The 21,465-nt window shown below is 46.7% G+C and overlaps 1 protein-coding gene across 5 annotated transcripts in view; it reads right to left on the bottom strand.

Moving 5' to 3' along the window:
- Window positions 1-21,058, bottom strand: part of Mroh1 (maestro heat like repeat family member 1) — a 69,690-nt gene extending 48,632 nt beyond the window's left edge. For 2 of the 5 annotated variants that reach the window (XM_050144896.1, XM_050144893.1), the window contains exons 1-4: window positions 20,918-21,054; window positions 9,986-10,087; window positions 6,800-6,878; window positions 5,569-5,714 (exon numbers count right to left, since the gene is read on the bottom strand). In XM_050144896.1, the coding sequence (XP_050000853.1) occupies window positions 5,569-5,714; window positions 6,800-6,821 (168 nt within the window). In that variant the 5' untranslated portion in view covers window positions 6,822-6,878; window positions 9,986-10,087; window positions 20,918-21,054. Of the gene's footprint in view, window positions 1-5,568; window positions 5,715-6,799; window positions 6,879-9,985; window positions 10,088-10,593; window positions 10,761-20,917 lie in introns of those variants that run through there. The other 3 variants (XM_050144894.1, XM_050144895.1, XM_050144897.1) reach the window with 3 other exon arrangements.
- Between the last annotated feature and the right edge of the window lie 407 nt (window positions 21,059-21,465).

Raw genomic sequence — 21,465 nt, forward strand, 5'->3', positions numbered from 1 at the left:
CAAATGTGTGGTGCACATACATGCAGGCAAAACACCCATCAATATAAAATAAATGCATGAATAAAGGGAAAAACAATTAAAATGTTTGGGGCTGTGGGTCTCTGCATCTGTTTCGTTTAGTTGTGGGATGAAGCCTCGCTGATGATAATTGGGTTAAGTATTAATCTATGGGTATAGCAGAATATAACTAGGAGTCATTTCATTGACTTTTTTTAAATTATTTATTTATTATTTATACAGTGTTCTGTCTGCATGTATGCCTGTAGGCCAGAAGAGAGCACCAGATATCATTACCAATGGTTATGAGACACCAGGTAGTTGCTGGGAATTAAAATCAGGACCTCTGTAAGAGTGGTCAGTGCTCTTAATCTCTGAGCCATCTCTTCAGCCCTCCCCCACTTTTTTTTTTTTTTTTTTTTTTTTTTTTTTTNTTTTTTTTTTTTTTTTGCCAGTCGTGTTTGGTTCTATCCTAGGTCTCTGAGCAAAGCTCAGAGAATCTTGCAAAAGAGGTGGAGGAAGGATTATAGGAGCCAGAGGGGTCAAGGACACCAGAAAACCCACAGAATCAACTAATCTGGGCTCATAGGGACCCACAGAGACTGAACTGACAACCAGGGAGCCTGCATGGGACTGACCTAGGCATTCTGCATATATGTTACAGTGTGCAGTTTGGTCCTTCTGTGGGACTCCTAACAGTGGGAGCAGGAGCTCTCTCTGACACTGTTACCTGCTTTTTGGACCCTTTCCCTCATACTGGGTTGCCTCATCCAGCCTTAATGCTAGGGGAGGTGCCTAGTCTTATGGCAACTTGATATGCCATGTTTGGTTGCTATTCATGGGAGGCCTGTCCTTTTTTGGAAAGAAATGGAGGAGGAGTAGATGGGGTGGGGGCATGGGGGGGTGGAGGGGGCAGGAGGGTGCTGGTAGGGGAGGGACTGGGAAGAGGAAGGGGAAACTGGTCAGGATATTAAAAAAAAATTAAAAAGAAAGGAAGAAAGAGAGTGCCACAAATGATATCCAAGTCCCCTGGCCCAGAAGCAGATGAGACATGCCTGTTGGCTACTGATACCTGCTACACGAGCCATTACCCATCATTCCTGAGCCCGCAGTGGATGAGACATTCATTCCGGGAGGTAACCAGTATAGATCACAACTAGCTCCAGAGACAAGGAACCTGCCAGTTTAAGGAAAGAGCTTCTGCTCTACGTTTTGTTTCTTCAGGATAAGGCTTTTGAATCCTTGCATGTTGGTGCCCCAAGGAAGGAGACTGCACTGAGATGGTGGTTTTTGGTCAGTCACAGAGGAAGACAGCCACTTCAGCTGGCTGCGTTCACATTTCTCTTTCCAGGAACATGGTGTTCCTGCAAGAGTTCCTCCCTGGACAGGAGCCATGGCCAGCATGTCATGGGGAGGAAGGGTTGCTGATGCTTTCTTTGGAGGAGAACAGAAAATTAATATGAACTGGTATGCTTTTATTCAATCAAAATGATTAGGAGCTGGGAGCACAGCTCTGACGACACAGTGAGAACATCTCTTCCAGTCCATCTGAAGCCAATGTTTCCAGCTTCCTCCAGGCTCTTGGTCCTGGAAGCATATCTCAAAGATCACCACATGTTCCCAGGCTTGCTTCCTTCCTTTCTCTCTCTCTCTCTCTCTCTCTCTCTCTCTCTCTCTCTCTCTCTCTCTCTTTCTTTCTTTCTTCCAAGATAGGGTTTCTCTGTGTAGCCCCTGGCATCCCTGGAACTCGCTCAGCTCAGTAGAGAAGGCTGGCCTTGAACTCAGAGATCCCACCCCCTCTGCCTCCAGAGGGCTGGGTTTAAAGGCAAAGGCACGTGCCACCACCTCCAGGCTCCAGGTTTCTAATTCCCCTCACCTTCATGAAGGTGCTTAGGGAAGACTTCCCTCTAACAGAAAAGCAAAGAGAAGAAAGGAACTGCTCAGCCTGCCTTCTCTTCCAGCATATTCACTGGCTAGCTGCCCTGGAAACTTGCTGCTCCCTGCAGTGCAAACGAGTATCTCCAGGGGCTTGTGAAGCAGATGGGTTCTGTGACCTTGTACTCTTTAAGGAAAATGTCAAAGGACTGTTGAAATGGATTATTAAAAATGCTGCAGGATCCCCAGTGGCAGCAGGCAGCGGAAACACTGCAGGTCCAGATCATTACAAATGTACATTTAAATACAAAAAAAATAGAGAGAGAGTGGCTGGAAAGATGGCTCAGCAGTTAAGAGCACTTGCTGTTCTTACAAAGGACCAAGGTTCAGTTCCCAGCACCCACATCAGATGACTCACAAACATATGTTAACTCCAACTCCAGTGAGTCCAACGCCCTCTCCTGGCCTCTACAGGTATTGCATGCATGTGGTGCACATATGGATAAGCTGCCAGTCCTAAACATCTGTAGCAAGGTCTACAGAGCCTCTGTGTAAAGAATAAGTACCCATATACTGACAAGCAGAAGACCAAAATCCCCTTATGTCAGGACGGAACTCCAGAGACTGGACATTAGGCAGAAAGTGTTTTGAGTTGAAAATGGTAGCAAGGAAAAGAGAAAAAATTCAGCCACTCTGGGAAAATAATGGCGTCACTATTTCTCCTCTCCTTCCCACCTTCATGGCTTAACTACTCTATGGAGTCTGTCCTGAACTGGATCTTGACTGATGCATAGATAGTTGGCAGGTAAGAGAAATACCCACAGAGAATGGAAGCTTGTGCTGGGTCTAAAACCATGAAGCCCAGCACAGAAAAGAGACAGACATACAGCCTAGTGCCCTCTGCACTGGGCCCTGGAGGATAACACAGCGGTAAGCACCTGGGTAACATACACAAGGTGCTGGGTTCCATCCCCAACACCACACACTAGGTAGGCCTAGTAGCACATGCCTGTAATCCCAGTACCTGGGAGGCAGAGACAGAAAGATCACAAGTTCAAGATCATCCTCACTTACATACCAAGTTCAAGGTCATATTGAAATGCCAAGGAGGATGAGGAGGAAAAAGAAGGGAAAAGAAAAGAAAGACGACAACCAATCATAAATACACAAAGACCAGACTGAAGCTAACCATAAGGTGCCATGAGTACCCCAAAACAGCAACTGGCAGAACTTTCCTCTGATGCCCAATTTAAATTCAGAGGAATTTGAAAAGATGCCTGCTGCAGCCAAGCAAGATGGCACCATCTATGCCACTGTGCCCTTCTCATGGCTGCTGGCTCCACGGTTCTATGTCTGGGAGCTACCAAATGCTGAAAGCATCTGGTTGAAAGTTGAGCTAACTTTAGACAGCACCGTCTTCCTGTTGATCAATGTCTGCTCAACATAACGACCAATAGATTTATTGATCGGCTGAGCTGTTAATGTGAGAGAAAAGTTACGTGTGAACATGCTATCAGTCAAGTCGGAAGAAGTGCATGCTGCATGCTGCACACAGCGGAGCGTGACAAACACAGCACAGGACGGCTGCTGAACAGCAGCCCAGGCCTCTTGGAATAGCATGCAGAAGCTAGTGTGAGAAGCCAGGAAAGGCCACGCCCCATAGGATCAGGACCAGATCAACAAAGAGCCACTGTAGCCATGCAGTGAGGTTATCAGGTTTTTGGTTTTGTTTTTAAACTCAGTGAAATAAAATTATGTAAGGCAGAAAAGAAGTAAAACTCGTAATTCAGGAAATGAGCAAAGCAGCCACATTAGTTTCCTGGGAGCTGCCCTAAGTGACCCTTTACCCTTCGGCGGCCACCTTCCCGCCCTTAACTCTTGCCTGACAACCACAATCTAACACCAGGACATCAGAGCGAGAAGTGTTTTGGCCACACAGAGAAGGGTCTTAGCCAGCACCACTATGGTATGCTTGGCTCTGAGAGAACAAAACACATGGTGTAGTTAAAACCCAAAAAGGAGCTGCAGGCAGACACTCAAGCCATGCCAAATATGGCAGCTCTCTTAGACTACAGAGCAAGCCCAGCTTCACTCAGCCTCCTGACAAGCTAAATAAAGCTGCAGTACCAGAAGAAAGAGCTGAAATGGAGGAGGAGGAGTCCTCCCCATCAGGTGTCACAAACCACAGCAGGATTAGTGGGTATGTTCAGGGAACCAAGCTGTTTCTCCATGAGACAGTTGGCAGGTAAGATGAATACTCATGGAGAATGGTGTCTTGTACCCATGGTCCTGGCCACTCAACAAGCTTGAAGACTGCCAAGCGTGGTGGCGTACACCTTTATTCCCAGAATTTGGGAGGCAGAAGCTGGTGGAGCTCTGTGAGTTCAAGTTCAAGGTCAGCCTGGTCTACACAGTAAGTTCCAGGACAGAGAGAGACCCTGTCTCAAAATAAAGAAAGGAAGACTGGATAGGGAGGTTAGTCTATTAGTTTAGGCAACATAATATGACCCATGTCCATGGAGCTGGAAGACATGGCTCAGCAAAAAGCTACTTGCTATCCAAGCTTGACAACACAAGCCCAATCTCCAGAACCCACATGAAGATAGAAGGCCATGTGTTGGAGAGATGGCACAACAGGTAAGAGCACCTGCTGTTCCTCCAGAGGACCCAAGTTTAGTTCCCAGTTCCCAAATTAGGTGGCTCACAACTACTCGCAACTCTAGGGATCCAGCATCCTCTTCCGGCCTCCACAGGCATCCTCTGACACCCACAGAAAATAAAAATAAACTTTTTTTTTTAATGAGAGGTCAGTGGTAGTGGAATATGCCTTTAATCCCAGCATTCAGGAGGCAGAGGCAGGCAGATGTCTGTGAGTTCAAGGCCAGCCTGGTCTACAGAGTGAGTTCCAACACAGCCAGGGCTACATAGAGAACTCCTGCCTTAGAGGAAAAAGAAAAGAAAAAGAAGACAAGTACAAACCAACCAACCAACCAAAACAAAATAATATTAAAGAGCCAGCTGTGGTGGCACATGTCTGTAACCCCACCACTCTCGAGACTAAGAAACAAGGGTCACAAGTTGAAGGCCAGTGTGTACTATAGAGCTAGACCCCATTTCAAAGCAAAACAAGAAAGCTCATGAGAAAAGAGCAATCTGGGGCTAACAATTTGACATCACACAACATCAGAAAAAAATCCCAAGTTTCTTGCTCTGCTACACGGGCCATGCTTGCCCACAGACTGGGATGTTCTGGGGTAGCAGAGGTCCCATTCTTTCCTTAGAACAGCTCTCTGGAAGGGGATGGAGAGTGGACTGGCAGCCTACAAACCTGGAGCAGCTCCCCCAGGCGAGCACAGAGCCTGGACTCTCAAGAGCCCTAGACACTCAGCCGATAAGACTTGGAAACAACCTGCACTCTCTCAGCAAGGGAGACACCCTATCTCCAATCAATGTGCTAACGGGAACAGCCAACAGCCTCTGCTCATGAATGCTGTCCACTGAAGTGACAACCCAGTCCCCTCATAATAGAACCACCAGTCATAGGACACAGCCATTCTCCACATGGAGGAGACCCGGCCATCATCATCTTTAAACTCTGGGAATATACAGGGCACTTTCTTCTGACAGACTGACTCGTCACCCAACCCGAGAGATGAAGATGCTCCCTGATGACCTCACCACCAAAGGGAGAGGTACCTTGTCATGCTGCCGCAGGTATTCCTCACAGGCACAGAGTGTCTCGCCTGGCTGCGACTCTCCAAGGGAGCAGAGAGCGCTGCAGACCTGCTCCTGCACCACAGGATCCTTGTCGGTGATGGAGTCCAGGAGGGTGAAGGACAGCTCTACAGGAACAAAACCCAGTGTGCTTAGGCCCCAAGACACCATGGCTGCCTTCCTATGACTGACACCTACCAGCTTCTTGGATCATAAACTTAGCATAGGAGATGGCAAGTACAAGCCCAGTGCCTCAGAGCAAATAGGCACAGCCACTTGTATACAGCCATTGCTGACCTGAAGCTGTTATCTCTCATAAAAACCACGCCTTTCTTCTGTTCCAACCACCTTCCCTGATGGTCCCCGACTGTACTCCATGCTGCTGTGGGATCACGAATACTGAGTGTGCAGTCTGCTGGGCCAAATGACAGAGCTCAGACTCAGACTGGTTATCACTGAGAAGTTATGGGTATGGAAAACTCAGGTTTAGCCTGAGTCAGAGGTCACTGTCTTAGTAGTACTCCCAAGGCTGCTCCAGCTCTGATAAGGCCTGGACTTCTACTCACTCTAGTGCTCCACAAAGGATCCACAGACACAGACACATCAAGAAAGTTCCTTGAGTTCTGGGACACAGAACAGACTGGACTTTACACACACAACTCCTACATATAGGAGGGTGGCATTGGGTAAGAGTGTGGACACTGGTAATGAACAGCATCTGCCCCATAGGGCTTAGCCTACCAAGGCAAGATATAAATCAAGGAATCCACAAATCAGAGTAGCTCTCTGCAATATTGGCAAGAGAGGCAAACCAGAGATATTGTCCCACACCCAACAAGACCCTCCAGACTGAGCCTTTGCATCCCAGAAACCATGCCTACACCACACTATCGCAAGAGGGTAGCTAGAGGGACCTGCAATTGAAAAAATTCAACAGTTGAATAAACAGGCTGATCTAATTAATAGGATCTGATTGCATCTAAGGCCAGGTTCAACCTGATAAGCCATGCCTGGCCCTTCTAAAGCACATCTAAATACCTGTTCTCCAGTTATAAGTTTGATGGGAGCAGTCACACCCTTACACCATCATGTACACATAGAATCTGGCCTCCAGGGACAGCAAAAATGTAGGCACCACCCTCTCTCATCCCAACATCTCAGATGATCTAACAGGGAGGGCAGGGGACAGGGGGTACCCCCGACATGTACTCACTTTTTACATAGGGCCTGGTCATTTCTGTGGTCTTGGCTTCCACCTGTCCAGTGTAAACACGGATAGCTTCCTTCCCAACCTAGAAAAATGGGACGTGGAATTTTATCATTATCTCTACCACACATAAGCCCAGGATTAGCTGCTATTCATGCATAAGACACACAATTTAAATGAATTTGTCCTAGGGACTAGGGAAGATATCTATCTAGCTGGCTGATCCACTCAGGAAAGGAAGAAAGTTCATGAGCCTCAGGAATCCCCGGCTCTCCTACATTCCTGAGCTTCCAGCCCCCTCCAACAGGACAGTAGCCCATGGTGTATCCAGGGTTGGTATATGGTGCTATCTTCACAGTACCAGCAAACATGGCCACTCTCCCAATTAAAGTAACTCCCTCTCCACCCTAAGGGGAGCAGTGGGCACCAGAGCTCTCCCATACTGTGTGAGCTCAGCTGCATGCAGTCACAAAGAGTAAAGTCCCTCAAATAACCAAGTGCTTGTGCCTCTCCACTATGTGATCTCATGCTAAGATATAGTCTAAGAACCTAGAAGACAGGAGACATGCCCACCCTCAGCACAGCCAGGTACATTCAGGTGCCAGACCCTTCATCCCAGGTGATCCTCCATGCCTTTACTCCAGTCACCTCCCACCCTTCAGTCCTTCCTGACCTACTCCAGGGAAAGAGAAAGGATATCATGGCCTCCTGATCAGAGCCATGTACCTAAGGCAAAAGGCAAAGTGAAAAACTACATCAATCTTGGGAGAAAAAGGAATTAGAATTAAAAAGCAAGTGAAAGTCAGGTGGTAGTGGTGACGCACACCTTTAATCCCAGTACTGGGGAGGCAGAGGCAGGTGAATCTCTTTTGAGTTCAAGGCCAGCCTGGTCTACTGAGTGACTTCCAGGACAGGCTCCAAATCTACAGAGAAACCCTGTCTCAAAAAAGCAAAAACAAAACAAAAAACCTAACTAAATAAATAAAAGTGAAAATTTTAGTTCAAGAAAGTAGGTTTAATAGGTCAACAAGATGACTCCATGGTAAAAAAAAGTGCTTGCTACAAAGCCTAATAACCTGGGCTCAATCCTTAGAACCTACATGGTGGAGGGAGAAGAGCAACTCCTGCAGATTTTCCTCTGATGTACACACATGCACACACACACTTAACAAATACTAAAAATAATTTTTAAAGAAGATACTGGGAACTGGAGAGATGCCTCAGCAGTTAAAAACCCTTGCTGCTCTTGCAGAGGACCCAAGCCTAGCTTACAACTACCTGTGAACACCAGCTCCAGGGTATCTGACGCCCTCTTCTGGCCTCTAAGAACACCTGCAAACATGTGGCTGAATCAGAGCCATATGCACATAAATAAAAATAAAATAACAGGGAGCTGGAGAAATGGCTCAGAGGTTAAGAGTACTGGCTGCTTTTCTGGAGGTTCTGAGTTCAATTCCTAGCAACCATATGGTGGCTCCACAACCACCCAGAATGAGATCTGGTGTCCTCTTCTGGCGTGCAAAGAATACATGTAGGCAGAACAACATAATAATCTTTAAAAGGAAATAAAATAACAAGGGACTGAAGAGATGGTACAGTGCTTAAGAGCACTCACTGCTCTTGCGGAGAACCCAGGTTTAGTTCCAGGCACCCAAATGGTAGCTATCATAACATCAGTTCCAAGGGATTCAATAAACCTCTCTGGCCTCCACAGCCCAGGCACGAAGATAATGTCCTTACATACATTCAGGCAGAACACATACCCACAAAATAAAGAAAAATAAAATATTTAAGAAAAAATCCTAACTGGGCAGTGGTGGTATGCTCCTTTAATCCTAGCACTTGGGAGGCAGAGGCAGGTGGAACTCTGTGAGTTCAAGGTCAGCCTGGTCTACAAAACAAGTTCCAGGACAGCCAGGGCTACACAGAGAAACCCTCTCTCAAAAATTAGTTAATTAATTAATTAAATTAAATGTTAAAGAAACAAAACAAATGGATCTCATGTATTCACTCTCCCCCAGTGAAATGACAGAAAACATGTATGTGATTTAAGTGGAGGTTGGCTATTCTGAGTCTCTCCATAAAGATCTACAGAGTCCAGTTCACCATGTACAACAGGCTAGCCTTGTATTTGCAATAACTGTCCCTCTGCAAGTGCAAGAATCACAGGTGTATGCCACCACAACCAGCCCCAAAGCATTTGTTTTGTTTCTCAAGACAGGGTTTCTCTGTGTAGCCCTGGCTGTCACCACTACTGCCTGGCTCCCAAAAGTGTATTTTCTTTTTCTTTTTCTTTTCTTTGCTACTCCACCTGGCTTGTTTATGGTTTTTTTACGATTTATTTATTATGTACACAGTGTTCTGCCTGCAGGCCAGAAGAGGGCACCAGATCTCACTACAGATGGTTGTAAGCCCCCATGTGGTTGCTGGGAATTGAACTCAGGACCTCTGGAAGAGCAGTTAACTCAATTCTTAACCTCTGAACCGCTTCTTCGGCCCTCAAAAGTGTATTTGTAAAAAGTAAAAGAGCACTGGAGAGACAGTTCAGAGGTTAAGAATTCTGGCTATTCTTCCAGAGGACCTGGGTTCAGTTCCTAGCACCCTTATGGTGGCTCTCAATGGTAATTCCAGTTCCAGAGGATTCGATACCCTCTTCTAGCTTCTGTGGTCACCAGGCACACATGTGGCATCCAGACATATATGCAGACAACCACCCATACATACAAAGAATAAAATTAAATTTTTGTTTTGTTTTGGTTTGGTTTTTCAAGACAGAGTTTCTCTCTGTAGCCCTGACTGTCCTGGTACTCACTCTGTAGACCAGGCTGGCCTTGAACTCACAGAGATCCGCCTGCCTCTGCCTCCCAAGTGCTGGTATTAAAGGAGAGAGCCACCAATGTTCAGCTAAAATTTAAAAATGTTAAAAAAAATAAAAAGTATGTAAGTAAACTAAGAGGCTGGAAAGATGGTCTAAGAGTTGAGAGCTTGCTGCTTTCAGAGGACTCAGAGTGTGGTTCCAAGCACCCATGATAGGGGGCTCACAGCTGCCTGGAACTCAGGCTCCAGGGAATCAGATGCTCTGGAGTCAGGGCATTTGCACACAAATGAAAATAAAATATACCTAAATGCATACACAGAAGTGAAAATTAAATTTAAGGTCTGAGGGGTAAAAACAAAATAAAATGAACAGACCAGAAACTCCCAGGCACCAGGGAGGATGGAAGGCCGGCGGAGGGCTTTGCCCTGATGACGGCAGCATCAGTACAGCATTGCTACCTTCTTCACGGAAATCATCTGAAAAGAACAAATAAACAGGAAATGACCACACAGGTTCCATCTGAGCCCCAGAAAGGAAAAGGCAGATGACCCCAAACCACAAGATGGTTAAACGGCATCCGTTATCAGGCAGAGTGTGAGGAAGGTAGGGGCTTAACTGATGTGGACACTCAAGCTCCCCCTTCCCAGTCTGTGCTGAGCCTACAGGGTACAGGCCTCAGGAATAGATGCTCCTCCCTATGAAAAGCTACAAGTGCAAATCTCCACCATCCAGTAGGAAAGGCAAAGCTATCCCCTCAAGGAGCGTGAGCACACACACACATGCACAGCAGTAGCCCCTTATTCAAACAATAGCAAACAAAAATCAATAACCACCACAGGCCATCTGCCCCTAGCCCAGATGAGCTCAGCAGGAAACAACTCAGACAAGGAGTAGGATGGCCTGAGCTTAGTCAGAAGAAAATGGGTTGTTTTATTCTATCATTGCTATGATAAAAACATGAAAAGGTCTATTCAGCTTATACTTCCTGATCACAGTCCATCGCCGAGGGAGGTGAAGACAGGAACTCAAGGCAGGAACTAAAGCAGAAGCCGTGGAGAAACGCTGCTTACTGACCGGCTCAGCTGCTTTCCAGGACCACATACTCAGAGACGGTACAGCTCAAACTGGGCCCTTCCACATCAATCATTACTAAAAGAAAAAAAAAATACCCACAACCTTGCCCACAGACCAATCTGGTAGGGGAATTTCTCGATTGAGGTCCTCTCTTCCCAGATGACTCTAACTTGTATCAAGGTGACAAAACCAAAACAGAACTAATGAGCGAGTGGGGATGTTGGTCTTGTAGATGACGCAAAGTGCCCAATTCTGCCAAAGCCCTGAAAACAGAAAAGGGATGATCTCCAGAGCCCCTAGTGGGAGTACAGCCCCTACTCCTGGACTTACATCACAACAGACTTTATCACAATAAATCTGTCTTACTGCAGCATCAGAAAACTAACCCAATGATAGGAGAGATGGCTCCGCATTCCCGCCGGGCGGTGGTGGCGCACGCCTTTAATCCCAGCACTGGGCAGGCAGATCTCTGTGAGTTCGAGACCAGCCTGGTCTACAAGAGCTAGTTCCAGGACAGGCTCCAAAACCACAGAGAAACCCTGTCTCAAAAAACAAACAAACAAACAAAAAAATAAAAAAAAAGAGTTTGGTTCCCACAGTGGGGCAGGTCACCTCTGGCCTCCTCAGGCTCTTATGTGCACACACCCATACACAGACATACACATAGTTAAAAATAATTTTAAAAAGAAAGAAAGAGAAATCTAATCCAGGTGATACATGTACAAGAAACTACCCAAGTCCAGGGAAAAAGATGCCCATCCAAAAGGGAAAGCAGAGACATGTGAAGCATACAGAGGGCAGGAGAGGTGTCTGCTTAAGGCTAGAGTGGGAAGCATCGTAACTCAGAGACACAGAGTAGAGTTCTCACAAGCATCTTGCCCCAGTAGTAAGTTAGTCTTGGGCTAGCAAGATGGTTCAAAAGATAAAGGCACTTGCTATACAAGTCTGGTAACCTAAGTTCAATAGCCAGAACCCGTGCTGGAATAGAGAATCAGCTCCCCAGAACTGTCCTCTGACCTCCACAAGCACACAGTAACATTCACATGCCGGTTCTCATACACACGCATCATACACACTCACACCCCAATAACAATAAATGAGTTAGTCCTGCCTAAAACTCTGCTCTGGTCTCACCTAAGCAGGTGAAAAACTGAAAGAATCAAACTGTCCAAGTAACCTGCTACAATGCTTAAGGCTGAAAATAGGAATGCAAAAATATCCAGAGCCAACAAGGTGAAATGATAAAGGCACACAATCAAATATTATCAGGAAAACAAAGCACAGCTCATGACCAGGCATGATGGCACACCCTGTAATGCCAATACTCAGGAAGCAGAAGCAGGCAAATCTCTGTGTTTGAGACCCAGCAAAAGCTATGTAGTCACTCTGGCAATAACAAACAAATCTGATAGTGAAAATGACGCAGTTGGGACTGGAGAAATGGCTCAGTGGTTAAGAACACTGGCTGTTCTTCCAGAGGACTTGAGTTCAATTCCCAGCACCCACATAGCAGCTCACAGCTGTCTGTAACTCCAGTTCCAGGAGATCTGCCATCATCACACAGACATGTATGCAGGCAAAACACCAATACATATAGAACAAAGATAAATAATTAAAAAGAAAGAAAATGACGCAGTCAGCACAACCCGACCTGGAGATAATACAAAGAAAAGAATTAGTAGCCAAGGGCATTCAGTTATTATAACTTCATTTCATATAGTCAAGAAACTACAGGAAATAACTGTTCTGAGAAAAAGAGGTCAAAAGTAAAAAGATGGGAAATTTTGAGGATGTAGTTCAGTTGGTAGAGTTCTTGCCTGACATGCACAAACCCTGGGTCTGATCATAAGCCAGGTGTGGTGCACACCCAGCTAGGCAGGAGTTAGACCCAGAAATCAAGAGTTTAAGTCTAGAACCAGCACAGACCATATATTGAGACTCAAGTCAGTCTGGTCTATGAGATTGTATCCTGACAAAAAAAAAAAACAACAACAGGAAACAATATAATCCCAGCACTTGGTAAATAAAGCAGGAGGACCAGGAGCTGAGTCATCCTTAGCTACACAGTAAATTCAAGGCTAGTCTAGACTACATGAGACTGTTCTCAAAAAAGGAGGGGAAGCCTTCTGTGTAAGGGGAAAATAGCCCCACACCTTCTCTGTGCCCCACAGAGCCCTATTTCTCTTCCTACCACCACTTCTGATGCCGGTTACCATTCTAGCTGTGTTCCTGAAGCACAGGTCACCCCATTAGGACAGCCCTGCCACTGAGAGCCTAGACAAGGTCTGTACTACCATCAGTACTTCCAGGATGTCATCAACAATCTAGAGACAGACCAGCACTTCCAGCAGAAGCTGCAGGTTCCCAACACCGCACACATCCATAGCAAAACAAGCTGAGCAGAGAGCTGCCCTTCGTTAGCCAGCATGTCTGCATCAAGCTGGATGAGCTGGAGTGACAGATGTGGTTACAGTTGCTGCTCAAGGCCAAGATGAGAAGTCTGATATATAGGTGATGCCTCAATCTCTTAAGGAATGTGAACACCTGAACCCTCAGAACCAGTGTCCCTTCCAGGACCTGAAGCTGCTGGTCCTCACACAGCATAATGTAACAAACACATCATGAAGAATTCAAACATTACAAGACACTAGAGAAGTGTGACTCTATTACCTAGAGTTATTGGAAAGAAAGCAGCAAGAGGAAGCCAAGAGGAAGCGAGATGAACAACAGTGACTATACTGGAAGCGAAGGCAATGCCCAAGGCAGCCAAGCCAATCCCAGTTTTCTCTCTGCTTCCTGCTTACAGTTCAGGATGGGAGCCCTCAGTTTCTTAGCTCTGCTACCTGCTGCCTCAGCTTTACCATCATTAATTCTAACACTCTGGAACCATAGGCTCAAACAAATGCTTTCTTATTTGTCTTAGTCATGATGCTTTATCACGACAACAGAAAATAGAATAGTAAATTCAAATTGGCCAGAGCTGCTAACACCAAAGCTACTAACATCAGGCTACTAATAAGACCCTGTGTCAAAGGAGAGGAGGAAAAGTAGGAGGAAATGAAGGGGGAAGAGAAGAAAGAGGAGAAGGAAGGGAAAGAAGAGGAGGAGGGGGAAGAGGAAGAGAAGAAGGAAGGGGAAGAGGAGGAGGAAGAGGAGGTGGAAGAGGAGGAAGGGAGGAAGAGGAAGGGAGGAGGAGGAAGGGAGGAGAAAGAGGGAAGAGGAAAGGTGGAGAAGGGAAGAGGGGAAGGAAGAATGAGGAGGAAAAAGAGGAGGAGGGGAAGAGGAAAAGAATGGGAGAAGAGGAAGACAAGAAGAAGGGGAATTCAGGAGAGAGGGGCAAGAGAAGGAAGGAGGGAAAAGATAGAAGAAGAAGAAGAAGAAGGAGAAGAAGGAGAGGAGGAGGAGGAGGAGGAGGAGGAGGAGGAGGAGGAGGAGGAGGAGGAGGAGGAGGAGGAGGGAAAAGAGGAAGAGAAGGATGGGGAAGAGGAAGAGCAGAAGGAGGGGGAAGAAGAAAAGGAGGAAGAAGGGAAGAGGAGGAAGAGGCAAAGGAGGAAGAGGAGGGGGAAGAGGAAGAGAAGGAGGCAGAAGGGAGGAGGAATAAGTGGAAGAAGATGGAAAGCAGAGGAGGAAAAGGAGAAAGAAGTTGGGAAGGAGGGGAAAAAAAGAAGAAAAAAAACCTAGCATAAACATCAACATCACTGGTGAGAAACCATGTCCATGTGTGTGTAAGGTGGAAAAAAAAGAAGGAGCTCAGATAGCACCACTTCTGTTCAAGGACATGTTGACAAGGGGAGATTGAAAGTGGCATAGTACAAGACAAAGAAAAAAAGAAAAACAAAAAGCATTCAGATTAAGAAGTAACTGAGTGTGGCTGTGCACTCTGGAAGGGCAAAGGCAGGTGGCTCTCTGTGAATCTGGGTCCAGCTTGGTCTACGTAGGGAGTTCCAGGCCAGCCAGGGCTACACAGTCAGACCCTGTCTCAAAAAAAAAAAAAAGCCAGGAGGCAGAGGCAGGCAGATCTCTGTGAGTGAGTTCAAGGCCAGTCTGGTCTACAGAGCTAGTTCCAGGGCAGCTAGGACTGTTACACAGAGAAACCTCCCTCCCCCCAAAACAGAAAGAAACAAAAAAAGAAAGAAAGAAATCAGCAGCAAAATTGTATTCACAGGTAATATATTTTATACAAAAGAACCTACAGAATCTGCAGTTGGGAGCAGAATCAGATCACTTAAAGAGGTCACAGAATGTACAGGCATTACACAGGTGTCACCCTAGTCCACATACTAGTAGTGGTTGGAAAAGACCATTTTCTAAAGAGGAAAACAAAAGATGTGCTTGAATACACACTAAAACTATCATACATTGCTAAGAGATACACTGCTCAAAACTACTGATACTTCTCAAATAGAGCTAGAAGTATAACTCTAATATATTAATTTTCTAATGTTGCTTCTGAGCCCACCTCACAGCCTAGGCAATGGGCTGGTAGCTTTGGTTCTGAGGTAAGTTCCACTATGTCCAAACCAGCACCCTGTCACACCTCTACACTCACGAATCCCTGAGCTGACCTGGGTATTCCCACAGCCCTTTGATCACAGAGAGCACACGGGATCAGCACTATGTATGAATGTTCAGTATGCCTTCTCCAATGAGCAGAGACAAAGTTTCAATTCTATCTTGGTGAAAGTTTTAATTTCTATCTTGGTGTACACAAGTTTAAACACAAACAAAGGCTGTTTCCTGGGGTTGGAGACATGGCTCAGCAGTTAAGGTCACTTGTGCACTTGCAGAGGACAGAGAGTCAATTCCCAGCACCCACATGGTGGCGCACCCAGTAACTCCAGTTCCTGGAGATCTGATGTCCTTTTTCTGAACGTCACAGGCACCCAGCACCCACATGGTACATACATATGTATGCAGGCAAAATACTCAAGCAAACAAAAGAAAATAAATCTAAAAATTTTAATTGTTTCCTGCAGTAATAGATCAGAAATCCTCTTGCACAACTCATTTTCTTAATGTGCAATGCATAATTTGAACTATATATAGTGCACAGGAGGCCAAGCCTGATGGTATAGGACTACAATCTCAGCATCTGGGAGGTAGAAACAGGGTTCAAGAGGTCACTCTCAGCTACACAGCAAGTTTGAGGACAATTCGCACTGTATGTGACTGTTTCAAGAACAACAATATACACAAAAAGGTACAGACTTAGAACTATAGCTCAAGGGTAAAGTGTGTGTCTGGTATACACAAGACCCCCAGCTTGATCCTCAGCAAGGAAAAGAGTTAAGAGTAACAACAACAAATAAAGGAAAATAAGCAAAATACTAGTAAAGAACAAAAAGTAAGGCTGGAAAGCAGACAGCGCTTAGTGGTTAAGAGCACTTGCTGCTCTCCCAGAGAGCCCAAGTTCAGCTCTCAGCATCCCATCCGGTAGCTCACAACCACATGTAACTCCAGCTCCAGATGACCTAATCCCTTGCATAGGAATCCCTGAAACAAGTACCTTCATACAGACACATATATACATATACACATTAGTAAGAATAAAATAAATCTTAAAAAGAACAAAAAGTATTCAAGACTAAAGCAGAACTTGAATCAAAAAGGACTCATGTCTTCTCTTACTTCAAAGTCCTTAAAAGTGTAACTGAGTGGTGATGGCACACACCTTTAATCCCAGCACTCGGGATTAACGGCAGAGGCAGGCGGATCTCTGTGAGTTCGAGGCCATCCTAGACTACAGAGTGAATTCCAGGACTGCCAGAGCTGTTACACAGAGAAACTCTGCCTCAAGAAAAAAAGAAAAAGAAAAAGAGAGTTAAGTGTAAAAATAAAACCACCATAAAAGAGCTTGTAAAAAAAACACAGGTAAATATAGTTTTGGAGCTGGAAAAGAATATCTAAAATAGACACACAAAACGTATACAGTGTGGTTGGAGAGACGGCTCCGTGGTTAAGAGCACTTACTGGTCTGGTCTTGTGGAGAACCAGAGTTTATTCTCATATGGTGGCTCACAACCACCTGTAACTTAGTTCCAGCTGATCTGGTGCTCTCTTCTGGCCTCTGCAGGCACCAGAAACATGCCTAGTGCACATACACTACACACATACATGCATACAGCCAGACCAACAGACAAGACATACAAATAAAAGAAAAATAAATCCTTAAACAAAAAAAAAAAATCCAGACAGCACTTCATCTAAAAGATTTAAAGTTCAAAGTGAAGCTTGGTAGTACATACCTGTGGTCCAAAGTATTCAGGAGGCTGAAGCAAAAGGATCTCTTGAACTCATAAGTTCAAGACCAGTTTGAGCAACAGAGAACTAATTCTCGCTTTCTTAATTCTCTTCTCCCCTCATCTCTCCCTTCCTTCCCTCTCTCCCTTCTCCTATGGTACTAAAGATCACACTTAGGACCTTGCACATACCAGGCAAATGCTGCCTGTAAGCTACATTCCCAGCCACACCATCTGTTAAAAGAACAAGAAATAACCGGACAGAGTGATACAGAGTCAATCTGGGCAACGTAGCAAGACCCTGTCTCCAAGAAAACAGAATTCACTAATGACGAAGGACCTGATCCATGCTAAGAAGGCAAAGTGCACTCTCGGAGTTTCCTGTCACTAGCTGAAGGACTCAGGGCGCTACCATGCAGTACACAGGAGGAGAAACAAGGAGGTCAAATCAAACACTTCCACCAGGATATGAGTTCACAGAGAGCACTTAAGGAACCTGCCCCACAGCTTCAAAGCACTCTGTAGTGGACCAGGACCCTGAGAAGATGCACAAGACTCAACATCCTCTTCCCAGTGCTGGGGACACAACATAAGGGCTGGCATGCCTAGCATGTGTATGAACTTGGGTTTATTCTCCAGCTCAGAGCAAAAAAAAGAGAAAGAGGGAAGGGAGAGGGAAGGAGGGTGAGTCAATCCAATTTTCATTTTACATGCAGAGAAAGAAAAGTCAATTAAATGCCAAATAAACTTTGCTTGTATGTTGTTTGCATCTTCTTGCCCTCAGCAAATAAAAGTCCTTCTGATTGGGAGAGGGGGTGAAAGGAAATAAGCTATGCCTTCAACCTCTCAGGATGGCTATAATCAGGGGCCACAGGTGTAGCAAGTAATTACTTGCCTAGTATGCAAAAGGCCCTGAGTTCAGACCTGAGCACTGGAAAAAAAAAACTAGAATAGACATTTTAAAGGATATTAACTAGGTCTGGAGAGATGGCTCAGCTGTCAAAAACACTTACTGCTATTGCAGAAGACCCAAGTTCAGGTCCCAGAACCCACATGACAGCTCATAACCATTTATATCTCCAGTTCTAAGAGATCCCATGGCCTCTCCTGACCTCCCAAGAACCCTGCACATATATGGTGTACATATATATACTCTGGTAACACACATATGCATATTAGTAAATAATTAATAAATAAGTATTAATATTTAAAAGTAATTAGAATTATGATGCATTCCTTTAGCCCCAGTACTTCGGAAGCAAAAGCAGGTGGATGGATTTTGGTGAGTTCAAGGCCTGCCTAGTCTACATAAGGAGTTTCAGGACAGCCAGGGCTATATAATAGACTGCTTCAAAAAAAACAAAAATATAAATATTTGCTTTGGAAAAAAGCACAACAAATCATAGCATGTAACAAGATGCTAGTCTACCTAATACTAATGTGAAAAAGAGCTTGTCCATTACTAAAACAAACAAGAAAAGGGACAGGCAGGAATCCCCAGAGAAGAGAGCCAACAGACACGCAGAGACCATGCTGACCACCCCATAGGACAAAGTGTATGTCCAGCTGTTGTTCCAAAGCTGAGAGACAGTGTAGCAAAGTGAACAGTTAAGACCATGGCTCTAGAGCCAGCCAGCCTTGCATGCGCTCACTGGATCAGTGAAGCCAGGCAGCAGCAAGCTCTGTGCACATCTGACACAGGACAAGGACTGCCTTGGGTGCTAGGTGCTGGTCCCAGTGACAGAGGCTGAGGAGTTCCCATCATTCGCAGATGCTCTTACACTGGGACACAGACATTTATGTATGTGGGTATTTGGAGTCAGGCTGGGGCAAATCTGAAAGGCAAAAGCAAAGCAAAACGGATGAGAGATGACGGATAGATAGGATTGGTGGGAGTCCTTTTCTATATAGAAGGCTTATCTTTCTCTTTTTAACAGGTGCACACACCAAGTTCACAGCACCTATTTATATGAATGGAGAACCATTATGCACCTGCACATTTAGTAACTTCCTGCTGGGCTCCAAAGCAGGGTGGAGGGATGGGGTGGGTCCAGGCACACGTAGTCTCCAAATGCCCTACCTAGGAGGAACTGGGCCAGAGAAGAGTCAAGTTCTAGAGTCACTAGCAAGAACTTGAGAAGGTGTCCCATGGTAATACAGTCCGGAGCGCACTGCTCGCTGTCCACTAAGAATATGCTTTCTCAAATAAGCTACATGGAACTATGGCGCTGGGTTTACATGCCAGCCCCTGAAGCAAGGGGACCTCACCTCTGGCTCGGGGAAGAAAGCATGTGTCCCATGACATTCAGCAGCCAATATTCTCAGAAAACTGGCCAGGTACTTACAAGAGCCAAAGGAACCCTGCCTGGTGTTATTTCCCAAAGTGAATCAAGCGGTGTGCCCTGACACAGACAAGGACGTCTGACTCAAAACCACTCGGCTCAATAAAAAAATACCAGGCGGCCTGGCGTTGCTGATCAGACAGCAGCAGCAACCCTGCTTTTCACCTGGGCCTCTGTGAGCCCTAACATCTGCTACCCCACACACAGACGACTTTACTGAACATGCACAGGTCTTACAGGTTCCACCTCTGGTGCCCCTCAACAGTCACCTCTGAGAGAGGGCGATAGGACAAGATAAGACAGTTGCCTGGAAAGCAGTTTCAAGTCAACAAAGTCAGCTCATCCTCAGCCATTCTACTTTGACATCAGAGACCAATTTCTCTTCTGGGCCACACGTCTTAGCCCAAGGCCTAAAAGGAAAGACTTCTGGCATCTCCTGGGCCTGCAGGTGCAGAGACTGCACAGCCAACCAAGTCACAAACACATGGACCGATGAACTTTTCCATAACCCAGTGATTTGCATAGGATCTCTGCTCTCACGTCCCATCAAGCCTGTGTCTGCAGGGGGGTTCTCCGTCCAGATGACCAGGGCTACTCAAATCCAACAGAGCAGCTACAACATAACCCATCATCTTTACCCCTGCCCTGCCCTAGTGCCTGCTTCCTGAATTTTGACCATTTAATTAACTGAGTCAAAAATCAGGACCACGGGCTGTTCATCCGTTTTATCTCCACTTCTACCGCCATCCCCTTCCAAAGTGTTTCTCCTGCCTCCAGCCAAGACTAGCTCCTCAAAGCTGGCCTCTGCCTCAGCAGCTGCTCAGCTCACACCCCCAGGTCTCCAGATGCCAGCCTCTATCCCTCTCCAGCCTCTCTTTGTGCTTACTCACTGGACTTGAGTTTATGGCTCCATCCAGTACCTGCCCTGCACTCTGTACAGAGTAGTGCAGAGTACTGCTCTGGGTAGCTGCCCTGACACGGCAGGAAAACCTGAACCCCGGCTCTGGCTCAATCCCATCTAGCTCTCACCTTATTTGAGTTCTATCCTCCCTACAGCTCCGCTGAGTTGTGTGGCCTTCTCTCTAGGGCCAGCTATCCTCGTGACTCTGGACAAATCACCTTCCTGCTCTAGACCGCCTCCTTAAATCGAAAAGAGAACACAGAAAGACTAGTGGCTGCGGTGCGCACTGGTTTTGCAAGTCTCCGAATGAAGGCTCAGTTTTCTGAAAGAGACAGAAATGCAAGTGGCCCAGCTGTGGAGCTCAAAGACGTGGACACGTAGCCCCGACACCGGAGAGGACCAAGGTCTCTTGAGCCATCGGGTTCCCGGAAGGGGCTAGGATACGGACCACGCGACCCACCAGAGAAACAGGGACAGGGTCTGGGGTCCACGTGCCGATGTCAGACGCGGAAGAATTGAATCGCAAGCTCCCAGGTCTCTCCCAGGTGTGACGCGTGAAGCCGGGCCCATAGGGCACACCTGAGAGCTCCCAGGACCTTCTGGCACCGGCCCGCTGACCTTGGGGAGACGCCTCCTGACACAGCTTCCCGTGCTGCTGGCAGAAGGGGAGACCCTATACTCCCTGGTCCAAGTTCCCCCAAAGAGCGCCTGGCCTCCGCCACCAAAGATGAACCTCAACAATCCGTTTACCTGAGGAGCCGCCGACGCCGCCGCCACAACCTGGGAGCCGCCCTCCGTGCCCTAAGCGGCCCACAGTGGGCGGAGCTGTGCGCCAAGCCCGTCCCCGCAGCCGTCTGGCCAACTGCGGCCTGGCGCGCGGCAATCTGGCCCCGCCTCCATGCGATCTCCACGCTCACTGGTCGGAGTTCCATCGTTCACGATAGCCCCGTCCCCATTTTCCACGCCCTGGAGAGCCTAGGCACACTGACTCCTCCTTAAGCTCCGCGGAGTCCTCCGACGGTCGGGTGACCACCTCACAAGACCAGTTCGAGGGGTGCTGCTGCGCCAGGCGCCGTCTGCGCAAGCGCTGTTCCCGACACAAGTCAGGCTCGGCTTGCTACGTATAAAGCCCCAGCGGCCGGGAGTGGTAGTGCACGTCTTTGGGAGGCAGAGGCAGGCGAATCCAGTTCCAGGACAGTCAGGGCGGAAAAAGTGAAACCCTGCCCACCCACCCCAGTAAAAGAGAGGGAGGGGAGGGGAGGGGAGGGGAGGGGAGGGGAGGGGCGGGGAGGGGAGGG

This window comes from Alexandromys fortis, unplaced genomic scaffold, assembly GCF_014885135.2.
Source record: "Alexandromys fortis isolate MF-2015 unplaced genomic scaffold, M_Fortis_MF-2015_v1.1 scaffold_2_1_26212458, whole genome shotgun sequence".
Classification (NCBI taxonomy): domain Eukaryota; kingdom Metazoa; phylum Chordata; class Mammalia; order Rodentia; family Cricetidae; genus Alexandromys; species Alexandromys fortis.